The sequence below is a fragment of the Vigna radiata genome, chromosome 7 (genome assembly GCF_000741045.1).
Source record: "Vigna radiata var. radiata cultivar VC1973A chromosome 7, Vradiata_ver6, whole genome shotgun sequence".
Lineage (NCBI taxonomy): Eukaryota > Viridiplantae > Streptophyta > Magnoliopsida > Fabales > Fabaceae > Vigna > Vigna radiata.
In genome coordinates this window covers 51,416,132-51,431,254 of record NC_028357.1, presented here as the reverse complement: position 1 = coordinate 51,431,254, position 15,123 = coordinate 51,416,132, and the positions used below count along the sequence as shown (strand labels likewise).

General features: G+C 31.6%; 4 protein-coding genes across 4 annotated transcripts; 3 read left to right on the top strand and 1 right to left on the bottom strand.

Moving 5' to 3' along the window:
- Positions 1-1,739: 1,739 nt before the first annotated feature.
- LOC106766589 (DNA-directed RNA polymerase III subunit RPC4) lies at positions 1,740-4,972 on the top strand. Its single transcript, XM_014651309.2, has 11 exons — positions 1,740-1,848; positions 2,011-2,069; positions 2,201-2,256; positions 2,339-2,402; positions 2,485-2,524; positions 3,134-3,247; positions 3,359-3,390; positions 3,521-3,581; positions 3,861-3,952; positions 4,040-4,276; positions 4,588-4,972. Exons 1-11 carry the CDS (start codon positions 1,740-1,742, stop codon positions 4,735-4,737), a joined length of 1,014 nt encoding a protein of 337 aa, XP_014506795.1. The 3' UTR covers positions 4,738-4,972.
- Positions 4,973-6,640: 1,668 nt separating this feature from the next.
- On the bottom strand, positions 6,641-7,864 carry LOC106767176 (protein PLANT CADMIUM RESISTANCE 2). Its single transcript, XM_014652016.2, has 4 exons — positions 7,557-7,864; positions 7,377-7,448; positions 7,066-7,278; positions 6,641-6,964 (listed from the first exon to the last, which is right to left on the bottom strand). The coding sequence occupies exons 1-4, from the start codon at positions 7,738-7,740 to the stop codon at positions 6,876-6,878; spliced, it is 558 nt and encodes a 185-aa protein (XP_014507502.1). The 5' UTR covers positions 7,741-7,864; the 3' UTR covers positions 6,641-6,875.
- Positions 7,865-11,966: 4,102 nt separating this feature from the next.
- Positions 11,967-13,005, top strand: LOC106767988 (protein PLANT CADMIUM RESISTANCE 2). Its single transcript, XM_014652953.2, has 4 exons — positions 11,967-12,196; positions 12,321-12,392; positions 12,480-12,695; positions 12,784-13,005. The coding sequence occupies exons 1-4, from the start codon at positions 12,127-12,129 to the stop codon at positions 12,858-12,860; spliced, it is 435 nt and encodes a 144-aa protein (XP_014508439.1). The 5' UTR covers positions 11,967-12,126; the 3' UTR covers positions 12,861-13,005.
- Positions 13,006-14,160: 1,155 nt separating this feature from the next.
- LOC106768017 (protein PLANT CADMIUM RESISTANCE 3-like) lies at positions 14,161-15,123 on the top strand. Its single transcript, XM_014652984.2, has 4 exons — positions 14,161-14,281; positions 14,374-14,445; positions 14,530-14,745; positions 14,824-15,123. Exons 1-4 carry the CDS (start codon positions 14,212-14,214, stop codon positions 14,898-14,900), a joined length of 435 nt encoding a protein of 144 aa, XP_014508470.1. The 5' UTR covers positions 14,161-14,211; the 3' UTR covers positions 14,901-15,123.

The window sequence follows — 15,123 nt, the reverse complement described above, 5'->3', positions numbered from 1 at the left end:
GACGTATTGCATGCAAACCACTGTGATCAAAAGCTGTGAACAAAATAAAAAAAGACAAGTGATTGCAATTTGTGTTTCGTTCATTGTTATTAATTATTCAAAGTTTGGAAGTGGTGAGAGACATCTAGAAATTAACGATTTCGGCGTAGTTTGGAAAAAGTGATTGAAATGAAAAGATAAGGACGAAAATAAGAATTAAACTTACGTCTTTCAACTTTTCTATATTCATTCAATACTTAATAAAAGACTAATATTTTTATTGGATTATTTTTAAATTATTTTATATTTTAAAATAAAAATAAAGTTTTATTGGTGTTGAATAGCTTAGAATAAAAAATGGAGTGTACGTGTATCGTTATCCTATAAAAGAAATCACTGCAAATTTATCTCACCATTACAAAAAATTAAAAAAAAAAATAAGAAATTAAAACTAATTTATATGCAAGTTAAAAATAAAAGCAGCATATAATGAAATTCATTCAAACATTAAAGAAAAATCAAGATAAAACTGTTGATAGTACTTTGGATTAATATCATTTTATCAAAAATATATTTGAATCAAGAGAAACTTAAACGAACAATTAATAAGTGACATGTTATTTGAGTGAATGTTGTTTTTATTTATAATTTTGTTTGATTTTAATAGCAATATTCGGTAAATAAAGTATTTAGAATAATTTGAAACATTTATTCAAACTTACCCAAGTTAACGTTAAGTTATAGTTTCCAATTTTTTATATTTACCATCTACGCAATTTTCTATAAGAACTATTTTTTAGCTAGCATATATTTTATTTGGGTGGATGAAAACGGGTTTTTGAACTAACAATTCTTACAGCATGTGAGTAAAATGATTTATACTTCGAATGAAATAATGAATATTGAAAACTTTAAGAAGGCTTAGACATGTTATTTTAGGTTTTTGATATTTGTAGTAAGTTAAAAGATATGAATTTATGGCTTTTAATATCCGATATAAATTTATATTTATTGTATTTGTAATACCTAACTTTATACGTATGTTTGTTATATTTGTAATATAGGTAAATTTATGTTTGCTATATTTTTAATAAATTTAAATTGATTTTCGTTATATTTATAATATACGTAAATTTATGTTTATTATACTGATTATATTAGTAAATTTATGTTTATTATATTTATAATATATTAAATTATTTATAATATATTTAAATTTTTCTATATTAGAGAAAAAACATATGTAAGTTTGTAATTTTTATATATTAAATAAAAATTTATTATCGTTAAAAACATTAAAAATTAATTAATATATAATACAAAAATACATTACAAAAATTTTCAAAATCTTTTAAGTGATCGAATTTTTAGAATTTCATATATCCAATCCTCTTCGAGAAACCAAATAATTTATAGTTACTAATTAAACTTTATTTTTTATATAATAAATAAAATTACACAAAATAAAAATAATGAATATATATTTGTATAAATTATAAGAGATGATAATAAAAGATATAACTCATACGTTAACAATATTTGAAAAAAATACTAATTCTGATAATTATTTTACTGATATACACATCTTTATTCTAAATTTTTTTGGTTTGGTAATCTCATGAAGATAACAAATAAATTTCATGATAAACGAGAATTAAATATTCCCATTAACCCCAAAAACAAAGAAATTCTATAATAAAAAATGAAAATAAATAAATAAATAAATAAATAAAATCTCTGTTTCTGGGCCTTAGATTCATATGAACCTAACTTTGGTAGGTTTTTTAAGTTGTGGCGGATCCTGCCGCTCACTACTTCCTATTGCTTTCAAAGACACTGTTCTCTCTCTTCGTCAACCAAACCACATACGTATGTGTCTCTGTTCCCACTTTCCCACGTTCTGTTAATATGTTCTTCTTAATGTTTTTTCATTCGATAATCGGATTTCATGACGCACAAAAAAAGCTCCTTTCATTCTTTCTGTTTTCATGCTTTATGAATAACTCATTCACTTTTTGTTTTCTTTCTCAGTTTCGGATCAGCATTACACTCTTATGGATTCAGAGCCTTCTCCACAAGTCAGACGGAAGGTTTGCTTTTAATTTGTTCATTACTTATTATTATTATTATTATTATTATTATTATTAATATTTGCAATGCATCAATTTTTTTACATCACAAAGTAAAGTTATTTAATCTGCTGTTGTTATTGGCATTGCAGCATAAATTTGCTCCAAGAGCACCACCCCGTCTTGTTCCAAAGAAGGAAGTTAAAAGGTATGGATTATTTTGTTTGGTGATAGTTTGTGGTGTAGTGCAGCTTGATTTAATGCTACTCTTATTTGTTCTGCTTTTGTAGCGAAGTGGTTGAGAATGCTGAGGCTGATGCAAACCAGGCTAAGGATCTACTGCGGCGTTTCAATGTAACTCTGACTTCAATTTCATTGGTCTCTCTTAATTATTTTGCTTTTCTGTGATTTTATATATTCCTTGTATGTTGTGTAGGAGAGTGCTATGAAGGCAAGGAACAAGGTTGAGAAAAAAGGTTTGCTATGTTACTGAAGTTCTCTTATTTGATTATCCTTGTCTTTTATATATTCAGCATTGCTTTTCCGTTCTTTTCGTTATTGGAAATAAATCATAATAAATCCTGAAAACGAACGTGCACACAAATGTTTGGAGTTTACATGACTGTTAAATAGAGAAGCATGATGAAGAAATTGTTTTAAGAATATTAGGGTGGGTAATCTGTGACGTGGAATATTGAAATTGCCATATGTAGGGATACTGGGAGATATTCAATATCACGGTTTGGTACACTGAACGGGTTGTCAAGTCTTTTTGGAAGTTTGTTTTTCTAGATTTGAAAAGCAGTAATGTATATGTCCAAGTCTGTTACTGGGCTAGTTTATTCTGATATTTTAGGAGATTTGTTAGCATCTTTAGTTTATGTATCATGATGGTAACAAGTGTGTAGCCTCAATTTTTTCATTCCTGGGACTTCATTGATATAATTGTTGTTGAAGTAGCGTAATTTGGATACTTAGTATCTTGTCTGTCTATGTAGATATCTTATAACGAAGCTTGACATGACTCCCTTTTCACCATGTTTTCTGTTTTCTAAACTGGCATTGTTCATATTTATGGTGCGCAGTGTCAGCTTCACAAATTGCTTTTGGTTATGGTGGTGAATCAACTTCTTTGAAATCATATGGTATTGCCAGGAGTGGGAGAAGTGTCAACATCAATCAGAATTCGGCATCTAGTGGTATGCCACCATTAATACACTTTCGTTTAATATATTTCTACACGGTGCTGTGCTCTTTGCTGCATGATCCTTCCTCCTATTAACAGTATTATCGTGATGCTCTAATTGCAGTGGTGGCAGAGAAAGAATACACAGAACCATGGGTAAGTATTCTGAATGAAACGAATATGTTCTCTAATTCATGTACTGCTTTATCTTCTTTTTATCATTTTTCGATGTAATTTTCATGCTTATTTTTTGTTCTGAAGTATTGGTTGTTGGATTATGCTATAGGACTATTACAGTAATTATCCAGTAACTCTTCCTCTGAGGAGGCCATATTCTGGAAATCCAGGTATAATTCAAGAACTATCTTGCAAAAAAGAAAGGAAGAAAAATAATGAAGTAAAATTGATGGAAAACTGACTTATTTCAGCTAGTTTATTTAGTAACAAAACCTGTTCTGCTCGTTTCCGGAATTAACAATTTTAGTTACTAAGGTGTTCGTTCACCTTTTTCTCCTAGCTGGAGTTAAGAACTTATTTCATTGCTACTTTGAAAGTAGTACACACTAGATATTCTCCAAACATCTAATTGGTTACTGACTTTAACATAACATTTTTTTTTCTGATAGAGCTTCTTGATGAGGAGGAATTTGGGGAGGCTGCAGAGTCCAGAACATACGATGAAGATGCATCAAATTCAGCAATGGAGTTAGGCCTTTTGGTAGGTAAACCGAAGTTTGAGATATTAAATTGATGAATTAAATTTCCTTTAATCATTATAATAATGTTTTGACCAAATTGTTGGTAGGAGGAAAACCTAGAGGCAAATATGTTCTTGATTAAATTGCCTTCAAAATTGCCTATGGTTATAGAATCAAGTACTGATGGAGGAAAAGATCTTAATGCGAAATCTAAACCTCCTGGGGGTTCAAAAAAAGTGGAGAAGCTTTGTGAGTTGAAAGACTTACCATCTGGCTTCATGGGTAAAATGCTGGTATACAAAAGTGGTAAAATCAAGCTCAAGCTTGGCAATACCCTTTATGATGTAAGTATATTGCAATCACTACATAAATTACAGGGTACAGATCCTAGTGTTATTTTATCCTTTTTTTTTAGATACTCAATAGACCAATGTATTATCAGCAAAATAAAATTTAAAATTCAAAAAGTCATATTGCAGAATGGTATTGTTATCTTCTGTGACATACAAAATCAACTTTACTGTATTGCTTTTTGGATATTTATCCAACTCACCCTTCTGTATATGTTAAATGAGTAGTACAAGGTTGGTTATTAAAATGTTGGTTTCTCTATGAGCTAAATTTGTCTACCTTTCTGATCTAAAAACTGTTGCAGGTTTCTTCAGGTATGAATTGTGGCTTTTCCCAAGATGTGGTTGCTATCAATACCGCTGAAAAAAATGTGTGCACCATTGGGGAGATAAGCAAACATGTTACAGTAACCCCGGACATAGATGACATACTTGACAATTTGTCTGATTTTTGACAAATTCAAATCATTTTTTCTTTTCAGATAGTTTACATTTTACCAAAAAAAGGATAGTTTTATATTTACAAAAAAAAGGATAGTTTACATTTTTACATATAGTTATGAATTTGTTGAAATGATGTCATAAACAGTGAACTGAGAAGAAATAAGAAAAATGAGCACGAAATTTTCTGTCTTGAAACACATAACTCAGTGCAGGAAAGGAAGGTAGAAATAATTTTTAGTTAATTTATTGTTAATGGTTTCTTATTTCTAGAACAATGGATCATAAACATTAGTCTCTTTTCTCCTTAATAAGACATCCATTCTTGTTTTGTTTGAAGGGTGATTTTAAACTTTTTTGGTTGAGGATGAAAACATGAGTTTCAAGGAAATAAAGAAGAATCAGATGACAGATTTTCGAAAACCTGAAATGTTTTGAATGGTACTTTTTTATATTTGTATATCAATTCTCGTTATATCCATCTTTTCATATTATTTTATTCATACATTTATTTTCATTTTTAAATTAATAAATTCCTACATTTAAAACTTGACTTTAATTTAGTGTGATAAAATGTAAATTATAATTGTTACATATAAATAATTTTGTTTCCTAATTTATATTTCTAATAAAATGGCTTCCTCGTATGTTTTTGTTTATTTAGATAAGAATGAATTGTAACGAGAACATTTCAAAATAAGTATTCATGGTTTGAAAAGCAGATTTTTTTTAAAAAAAAATTAACATAAAATCATATACTCTATATCTACTTTTCAATTTGAATAGAGAAGTAGATTGAAAAAAGAGATTCAGGGATTTTTTACTGATTTTATACTTTTTAAAAATAAAAATAAAATAAAATACAGTTACCTTTTAATTAAAAGTAAAAATATAATCTTTTTCTTTTTTAATCAAACACTACTTTTTAACAACTTTCATTTTTTATACATCTTTATCCCATGTTAATAACAAAACTTATAATCATTTACAAAAAAATTAAAGAAAATTAATATTTATTTTAAAATAAATAAAAAAATATTGTGAGTATCTTATGTATTTTGTCCTGCATGCTTATTGTGGAACTCTGACAATTCTCTTCTAAAGGTGAGGAACCATTTATATATGTTAAAAGGAAACATGATTGTCCTTTAGGTCTAACTCAAGTAAAGTAGGCCCAGAGTGGTTTTTGTAATCACTTACAGAATTTCTTAAATACATGGACTTCTAAATTACATTCTGAGAATCATAATCTTAGTGGGCAGAGATTCATGCTTCTGTCCTCATTTAGATTCATTGCTTTCTTCCTCTGTTCTGAACTTGCGTAAATTTTTGGATGAATGAATGTCTGATATAAACGCATAATGAGGAGGAGCATTTTCACGTCAACTATATATCATTAAAATATTTTAACAACACTTTTTGACAATTTTTTTACAATGAAACACGTGTCATCATTTTATTGATCTATTTGAATTTATGTTTAAAAAATATTTAAACCAGACTAATCACAAACTGTCACGTATGTATTATAAAAAAATTGTTAAAAAAATGTTGTTAAAATTTTTTTTCCATCATTAAATGCAAGCCAACTGTTCCGAATAAGTGCCAGCTATGGCATTGCAACTTGTTTTTTATTTCCAACATCATTAATAACAACGTTACTATCAGAGAAAATGATGATGGCTACATAACATCACACCAGTTTCCAAGAAAGAATGAACGAAATTTAAGTTTTAAAGGTCTTGTTTTGCTTGCTTGAGAAAAAGGTTACGTTAAGGAAACTAAATTGAGAAAAAGCTTGGTAAAGAATTATTTAAACTAAAATATTCTGAATCAACTAATCAATGCATAAATAGTTTATTTTATTACTAAAGACAAAACAGAAACCTTGAAAACGAGTTTATTGCAAAGATTTAATGTATCAGATCAGTAAATATCGTTTACTTGCCAAAATCATGAGTCCAAGAACAGGATAATTATTTAATACATTGTATTTGGTTTAGTAACTGAATAGAGAGAGTGAGTCTTAGATTCTGGGAGCATGTTCAGACAGAAAGAGGGGAAAAAAACATATAAGATGCTACAAGGTACTATGACATCAGTTACAACAACTAGAAACATTATTCTTGAGGTTTAACATACTAGGATCACTTCAGCGGTTCATGCTCTGTTCCACTGATGGAGCTGTTACAGCAGTCATGGCCACTCCCCGACTTCGTTGCTCTACATTTCCATGCCACCCTAAACATACCAAGTTTAAACAGAAACAAATTAAACAAAAAGGAAAGTTCCTTGTGCGAAGAACAAGCCAATAATTGAAAAGAAAATTGATCGCTAGATACCAATAATCATGTCAAAGCCACGGTTTTCAAGCTCACGATACTCTTGACAGAGAGCGCAGGGCTCGCAGCAGCAATGAATCAAGCAATCCGTACAGCCATTTCCCTTTAAACCATGCTGTCTTCTCATCTTGGATCGGTAGAAGCACGAGTATATGCAAGCACAACACGTCACACAGCAAACAAGCGTATACAGAGCCCCACTCGAACCACACGCTACAACAAATCACAGATCAAACAATCACTCACCGGGACATAGATTGTATTGAACTTAATTGGTGTGAGATGTAATCTAAACATAAACAGTTTCTTACATGATGATCCCCTGTCAACGATTTCCGCAATCCGTCCAAAGGTAATACAAGGACACCACCACGTTAAGCAACCTGAAACAAATAATTTACCGTAAATTTCACAAAGCAACCAATCCAATTGCAGCAAATCAATGATATAGGTAGTGAATAGCAGAAGTGAGTGAAGGTTGTGAAAGTTACAGTTTCCACAATCGGAAAAGCAATCGCAGAGGCCGGTGGACCATTCAACGATAGGTTTGGGCTGAGGAGGTGCCGGCGGCGCGTAGGAAGAAGAGTCGTTGGTGGTGTATGTCGTTGAAGTGCTGTAACTAACGGGGAAACCCGTCGCCGTTGGCTTCGTTGGATCTGAACCTGCTCCATACATAATGCCGTAGCAGGAAATTAACAGTGGTTTGGGATGAAGGAGCAGATATTATAGAGTTGGGTCGATTCGTTTGATTATAGTGTAAAATACGGGTCAAGGTCTCTGGGTTTGGATAAGCGCGTGCAATCGCTTTTTCATTTCCACCATTATATAATAACGACAAACATGATGGCTACATTTCACCACGTGGGACTGACATAAGAAAATATGAAGCATTCTTAGGCACAGGTTGTTCTTGTTTGGTTTGACCAATTCCATCTTCAAAAGTTTTATGCAGCTATTTTCCACGAAATTTACTTTGCAGGGAGACTTCTCTAATTTTTTAAACTGAACTAAAAATTTAAATTTTATTTCGAGAGTATTTGAAAATCTGATGGTGATCAATTTATATAATCAAGTAACATGAATCTATCACTATTTAAAAAGGAAAATAAAATTTTAACACCATTTTTTGACACCATTTTGACACTGCACACGTGTCAAAATGTGGTTGGACGATTTCAAATTAAAAAATAAACTTTGGTTTTTCTCTTCCAAATATACCTCTGTCTCAATTTTTTTTAATTTAAAATTGTCTAATCACATCTTGACACGTGTATAATGTCAAAATAATGTCAAAAAAATAGTGTTAAAATATCATTTTTCCATTAAAAAACTAGTAGCTGTTTGAACTTTCAAACTTGTCTATATGTTTAAAAGTTTTAGCTATATTTTTGTGTGAAAAATTGATAGTTATTATGTACACAGAAACGTCATTGAAAAATCAAAACAAGACTTTTGCATTTGTGATGATTTATTTTGTCAGGGTCAACGTCAACGTTTGAGGGCCAAACATCTTGGTTTTAGAGTAGGGTTTGGGTAAGAAAATTTTTAAATATGTTAAAGAAATATCATTTAAAATTTATTCTTACAAATTCTACAAAAAATAAATTAATAATATCTATTATATCTATCATGTTATTCACAAACTCTAACAAATTCTTTCGTCCATTCTTCAAATATCTTTATCTAAATAATCCCAAAATGTATTCTTCATCTCTTTAAATTCATCCAATCGTTCCTCTAAAATTTTCACCGTAATCCGATCTTATCTTCACATCTTTTAATTAAAAAAAAAAAAACAACCGCATCATAACTCTAAATATTAATATTTTAATTGAACTTTTTTATATTTTAATGTAAAATATTAATATATTATTAAATTTTAGGTGGGTGTAAATTTGTGGGTCAGTGTCAAACTACTTTCATTATTCTGAATTATAAAGTTGTTTTTTTTTTTTTCTGGATCTTTAATATACTATTTAAACTAAAACAGTCTTTCTAAACCCATCCACTCATTTTAGATGTGACCTGTCTGAACGCATTAAATGAGATAGAAAAAAGACTTTCTTCAGTAGAGATAAAAAGACATAAAATAAATTTATTTAGATAAGAATTTGGTAAAAAGACAAGTCGATTAATAATAAGAAAATATATTATTTTCTCCGTAAGATCAAAATTATTTTTCAGTAAGATAGGTCAGATTAAAATGAATAAATCCATTAGTAATAATGAAAAACATACAAATTCATTAAGTTACTTGATCAAGATAGGTCGGACTTTTATAGATACACATATTTCTGATTTTTTATTCTACAAAAAGAGAGAGTGAATAATGATAAAAATGTTATTATAAATAAAAGAATTAAGTAAATGTTTTGTTGGAAAAATGCAGTGCAAATAGTAGGAGCCCAAATGTAATTGGTGCTTCCAGCCGAACATTTTTGGGCTTGCAAAGCACAATGGCCATCACCTCGTGATAGCCCATCATAGTAGTCTTGGTTTATGTTTGTTTATGAGGTAGGGGTGCAGAGACAACTAGGAGGTTTGCCTAGAAGCAGCCACCCTTGAAAGAGTGCTGATGGAGCACTCTTGCGCCGAAGATGAATGAGGCTAAGCGATCTGCCGAAGTTGTGGAATGTCAAAATGAATCGGTAGGGGAGCGTTCCGCCTTAAGGGAAGGACCCGCGCGAGCAAGAAGCGGAAGCGAGAATGTCGGCTTGAGTAACGCAAACGTTGGTGAGAATCCAATGCCTCGAAAACCTAAGAGTTCCTCCGCAAGGTTCGTCCAACCCGGAGTGTGAGTCAAGACCTAAGATCAGGCCGAAAGGCGTAGTCGATGGACAACAAGTGAATATTCTTGTACTACCCTTTGTTGGTCCCGAGGGACAGAGGAGGCTAGGTTAGCCGAAAGATGGTTATCGGTTCAAGGANGCATGGTGCCCCTGCTTTTTCAGGATAATAAGGGGTAGAAAAAATGCCTCAAGCCAAAGTTTGAGTACCAGGCGCTACAACGCTGAAGTAATCCATGCCATACTCCCAAGAAAAGCTCGAACGACCTTCAACAAATGGGTACCTGTACCCGAAACAGACACAGGTGGGTAGGTAAAGAATACCTAGAGGCGCGAGACAACTCTCTCTAAAAGGAACTCAGCAAAATAACACCATAACTTCGGGAGAAGGAGTGCCTCCTCACAAAGGGGGTTGCAGTGACCAGGCCCGGATGTTTTTCAAATATATAATTTAAGAATTTGCTATTAGCAAAAAATCAAAATAAAGTACACTTTTTTTGTAAAAAGTACTGTTTCAGAGATGAAAAAAGAAATTTATATTTTTTTTTCTCAAAACATGTTTCCAAAACCAAAATACAAAATTAGTTTTATCGTGCCACACATATAAATCGTAATAGCGTGTTGATATCGTGTGTCGATAAACTTCAATTTATTTATTGTTTAAGTTGAATTCGGATGTTAAAATGGATCAGTTTCACGTGTTTGGAATAAAAATTAGCATCACTTAACAAGAGGATTATAGCTTCATCCATGCTTTTTGTTGGAATCTACATGCTTTTTGTTAGAAATTGCTATCATAATATGTTCATATTATCATGAGATAAATTTTTACTCGTCATAAAATGTGTAAACCTATTATAACATACAAAATTATGTACGTCATAAAATATAATTTTTGTACTAATATTTATATTATTATAATTATTATGATTATTATTATTATTATACGTTTCATCGTATATTTCAATTCACTTATAAACAAGAACACATTTTATATATTTAAACGACAAATTTTAAACTATATAAAAAAATACTTTGTTATTATATAAGTTATTTATAATATAAAATAAATTGATTCCCGAAGCACCTATGGCAGTTGTACCTCTACCATGTCCAAAATTAACTGAATGTAGCCAATATGTCGAATTCAGCTAAAAACATCAGCACATGACTACTTTCCAAACTGCATGAAATTAATTTAAGTAATAACTTCAATTTTTGGAATGAGTGGAAGTGCTTTTCAAACTGCTTGTAATGGTGACAATTGAACTTTATTATAAGTGGAGAATGAATTATTGAAAGTGCAATAATGCAACGCAAACGTGATTTTGTACGAAGCACTTTGTAAACTACCATTATTCCCATTGCCATAGATTATAATAGGTGTTGTGTTCACATAAACTAGGTAATACTTGTTAAGCCGCTCTTCTTTGTAGCTCTCTATGGCATCATCATTTATATATGTTCTTATTCACGGAAATTCTTACCGTTTTCATCCCCATCTACATTTTCTAAAATATATACTACTTCTAAAGAAGATAAGTTTACGTCACTCAACACTTTATATCAAATATATAACTAATCATTAAATTATTATACCTTGGTTATTCATGTTTTTCAATATTAAATAAAAAAAAAAAGCATTAATTGAATTTGAAATATTTGTTAAGACTCTTTTACTCCATATAATCATGTTAAAAATAACTGAAAAATGATATTCCTAACTTTATCTCACATATATACAAAAGAGTTGGAAATTATACATTAATTAAAAACAAGGAGGATTAACTTTATATAAGAAAAAAGTCATAAAGTTAATATTTAATAATTTAAATTGAAAACAATATGCATTTTGTATATGAATTGATTTATGATTCGAGCCTTATTAATTAAAAGATCTTAATTATTGGCTATTGTATTATATAGGCTCTTAGGAGAAAATTTTTATAAATAATTCTAAAATAATAAAATAAGTTTTTGCATAACTTAATATATAAGTAGATTTAAAGAATCATTTTGTATTAGTTATCAAATATATATTTTTTAATTCATTTTTAATTTATCGAGAAATTCCTGAAAACACTAAAAAATAGTCAAGCAATTATTTTCTGAAAACAAACGAAGTGAAGAGATATTTACGAGTGACATCAATGCATTGACGCCATTTTTAGTCGCAGCACTAATAATTCATTCATTGGCGTGACCTTCCCTTCTTCCCTAATATCCATATGAGTTGAGGTTATCTTTCACAGACTATAGTCACACTCTCAGAAAAATGACTGAGAAGGTTGCTTATGGCTCATGGTCCACTGGTTTATGTGACTGCTTCTCAGACTGCAGCTCTTGTATCAACTCATTTTCCCTCTTCCATATTATCTTTCACCATATAATATATATATTTGCTTTATAAGCATACAACTAATTAAACTACCTTAATTTCATGATCTTTATACCCTTTTACATACACAGGTTGTCTGACTTTTTGGTGCCCCTGTGTTAGCTTTGGAAGGGTGGCTGAGATCCTGGACAAAGGGTCAACTTGTAAGTGTGTGATTCACATCATAATTAACTCCAACAACCATGCTTTTTTCTTAATTTTTTTCAGTAAATTGATTTTCATTAATGCAGCCTGTTGTCTTCATGGATCACTGTTCTGTATTCTTACTATTTTCACTCATGTGGGAGGCTGTATCCATTCGTGGGTGTATCGTGCAAAATTGAGGGAGGTGTATGGGATTGAGGGACATCGTTGTAGTGATTGTTTGGTCAGTTGTTTTTGTCCCCGTTTATCCATCTGCCAGGAGTATCGTGAGCTCAAAGCCCGAGGATTTCAAATGTCTGCTGGTAATTAATTAAGTGTTAAACACTTTTTATGTATACTAATTAGTTTTATTCATGAGTTGTTTGTAAGTGATTGTGTTTGCATGTATAGGTTGGGATGGAAATGTGCAAATGCAAACGCGTGGCGTCACTTCAGCACCGGCGGTGGAAGGTGGCATGAGCCATTGAGTTAATCGTCGCATTCAATTCTCTTAGTAGCACTGGACTATTAGAGATATAGCATCGTGTTTTTTGAACTGTTTATCGTATTCGATAATTTATTACCTTGTCTAATGTTTAAGATCATGAAATCCTGTATTTATTACATTATATAACAATGAACTATTTAGCGTTCGTCTGGCTTCAGTACAGAAGTCGATCGACTTTCTAAGGTCGGAAGCGATTACGTCTGCATCACTTCTGCATAATGGATGTAAATTAACCACATTTAGGCGTACGCTTACAAACTTAATAATTTAAGGCCTTTTTTGGCACTTTGCCACTGCAAGATACAACTTTGAGCGCTTCTAAAGAACATCAGAAAATGCTTTTGAAAGAACTCGTAGGAATTCTCATTGTTCATGTTAAAATGGCGAAAAGGAATCAAAAGGTATGAATATTGCTCTCAAAACTAAGCAGAAAGGTAAGAAGAGCAAGACGAAGAGTCAGATTCTGAATGAGATGATGAACTACATCTCCTAAACAAGGGAATTCAAGCAAAACTCGAAGAAGCTTGAATATGGAAAAAACAGGAGTTCAAAGGTAAAGACAAAGAAAATTTTATGTTATGAATTAAAGAAACCGTGTCACTATAGATCATAATGTATTGCTGTAATGATCCCAGTCTAAGATAAAAGTAACAACAAAAATCTCATGACCATATGCAAAAACATGAACTCTTTTTATTCAAAAGATGACGAAACACACATTAACGGACAACAACACATCAAAGTCGTCATTTTAACCTTTGTATCATATATATATATCATTTAATAAGGTGAATTCTATGAAAGAAATTATTGTAAACAAAGTGATGTGATATTTGTTTAGTGGGGCTAGCACAGTGAAGAAACTAAAAACTGTTGGGCAATCAGATTCAGCATTTGGCAAATACATGATCGGAAATATTTATTGCTATACAACAGTTCCAGCTATCAACATTTACCTCCACGCAAAGCTCCAAACCTGCGTAAGTACAATGTCCAAGAAGAATCACAAGCTTGGATTATTCTCATCAGTTGTGGTCCTGCATGTGTATATACTAGTATTCGTATAATTCAAATTCAAACAATACAGATTTAAAAAAAAAAAATCATCTCATGTTCTATCTAGCATGTTTGATATGCGTGTATCTCCAAAAAGCAATACAGATTAAACGTGTCGTCCTTTACTTGGTTTATGTTGGGCTGTTGATATTACACATTGAAATGTTCTTTTTATCATACACGTCATAACTAATATAGGGTATTTCGCTTACCTGTATTTAATAGCGATCCATTGAGGCCATGCTTCACCACAGTATCACAGATTCTCTTAAAAAATGTCTGAGAAGTTTGCTGATGGATCATGGTCCACTGGTTTATGCGACTGCTTCTCAGACTGCCCTTCTTGTATCAACTCATTTTCCCTCTTCCATTATCTTTAACCATATCAAACAGATTAAGCTACCTTCATTTTATGATCTTCAGTCTTTTGTCCGCAGGTTGTCTCACTCTTTGGTGCCCCTGTGTTAGCTTTGGAAGGGTAGCTGAGATCCTGGACAAAGGAAAAACTTGTAAGTGTGTGATTGAGCTAATAAATTACGACCCTTTATATTTTCTTAATTTCTGTTTCTGTGCAATGATTTTTGTTAGTGCAGCTTGTTGTCTTCATGGATCACTGTTCTATCTACTCGCTGGTTTTACTCAACTGGGAGGGTGTATCTACGCGTGGTTGTATCGTGCAAAACTGAGAGAGGTGTACGGGATCGAGGGACACCATTGTACTGATTGTTTGGTCAGTTTTCTTTGCCTCCATTTATCCATCTGCCAGGAGTATCGGGAGCTCAAAGTTCGTGGATTTGACATCTCCGCTGGTAATTAATTAACTGCTAAAAAATTGTTTAAGTTTCTGATAATTTTCCTTCATGAGCTGTTTGTGGTTGCATGCATAGGCTGGGATGGGAATGTGCAAATGTATACACGTGGCGTTACTTCAGCACCGGAAGTGGAAGGTGGCATGAGCCGTTGAGCATGGCGTTAAATTCTCTGTGGTTTCGTCTGAAAGTGAAAGTGAAAAAAACAGTGTTTGTATTATGTGACGTTTGTTTGTGTTTGTTGTTGGTAGCATTAGATTATATAGAGCAATGTTGTGCTGCTGTTGTGTTTGATGTTTATCCAAGCAGTGTTTGTGTTTTTCAACAGTCGATCATGTTCAATAATTTATCACCTTGTCTAATCTCATGAACGTAAAA

Excerpts from the sequence above, each read along its gene's own strand:
- LOC106767988 (XM_014652953.2), top strand. The coding sequence starts at position 12,127 with ATGACTGAGAAGGTTGCTTATGGCTCATGGTCCACTGGTTTATGTGAC. Across the intron at positions 12,197-12,320 it reads CTTCTCAGACTGCAGCTCTT|GTTGTCTGACTTTTTGGTGC; the intron begins GTATCAACTCAT and ends TTACATACACAG. Across the intron at positions 12,393-12,479 it reads CCTGGACAAAGGGTCAACTT|CCTGTTGTCTTCATGGATCA; the intron begins GTAAGTGTGTGA and ends TCATTAATGCAG.
- LOC106767176 (XM_014652016.2), bottom strand. The coding sequence starts at position 7,740 with ATGTATGGAGCAGGTTCAGATCCAACGAAGCCAACGGCGACGGGTTTC. Across the intron at positions 7,449-7,556 it reads CTTTTCCGATTGTGGAAACT|GTTGCTTAACGTGGTGGTGT; the intron begins GTAACTTTCACA and ends TATTTGTTTCAG. Across the intron at positions 6,965-7,065 it reads TGGCTTTGACATGATTATTG|GGTGGCATGGAAATGTAGAG; the intron begins GTATCTAGCGAT and ends TGGTATGTTTAG.
- LOC106766589 (XM_014651309.2), top strand. The coding sequence starts at position 1,740 with ATGAACCTAACTTTGGTAGGTTTTTTAAGTTGTGGCGGATCCTGCCGC. Across the intron at positions 2,070-2,200 it reads CTCCACAAGTCAGACGGAAG|CATAAATTTGCTCCAAGAGC; the intron begins GTTTGCTTTTAA and ends TTGGCATTGCAG. Across the intron at positions 2,403-2,484 it reads ATCTACTGCGGCGTTTCAAT|GAGAGTGCTATGAAGGCAAG; the intron begins GTAACTCTGACT and ends TATGTTGTGTAG.
- LOC106768017 (XM_014652984.2), top strand. The coding sequence starts at position 14,212 with ATGTCTGAGAAGTTTGCTGATGGATCATGGTCCACTGGTTTATGCGAC. Across the intron at positions 14,446-14,529 it reads CCTGGACAAAGGAAAAACTT|CTTGTTGTCTTCATGGATCA; the intron begins GTAAGTGTGTGA and ends TTGTTAGTGCAG. Across the intron at positions 14,746-14,823 it reads TGGATTTGACATCTCCGCTG|GCTGGGATGGGAATGTGCAA; the intron begins GTAATTAATTAA and ends TTGCATGCATAG.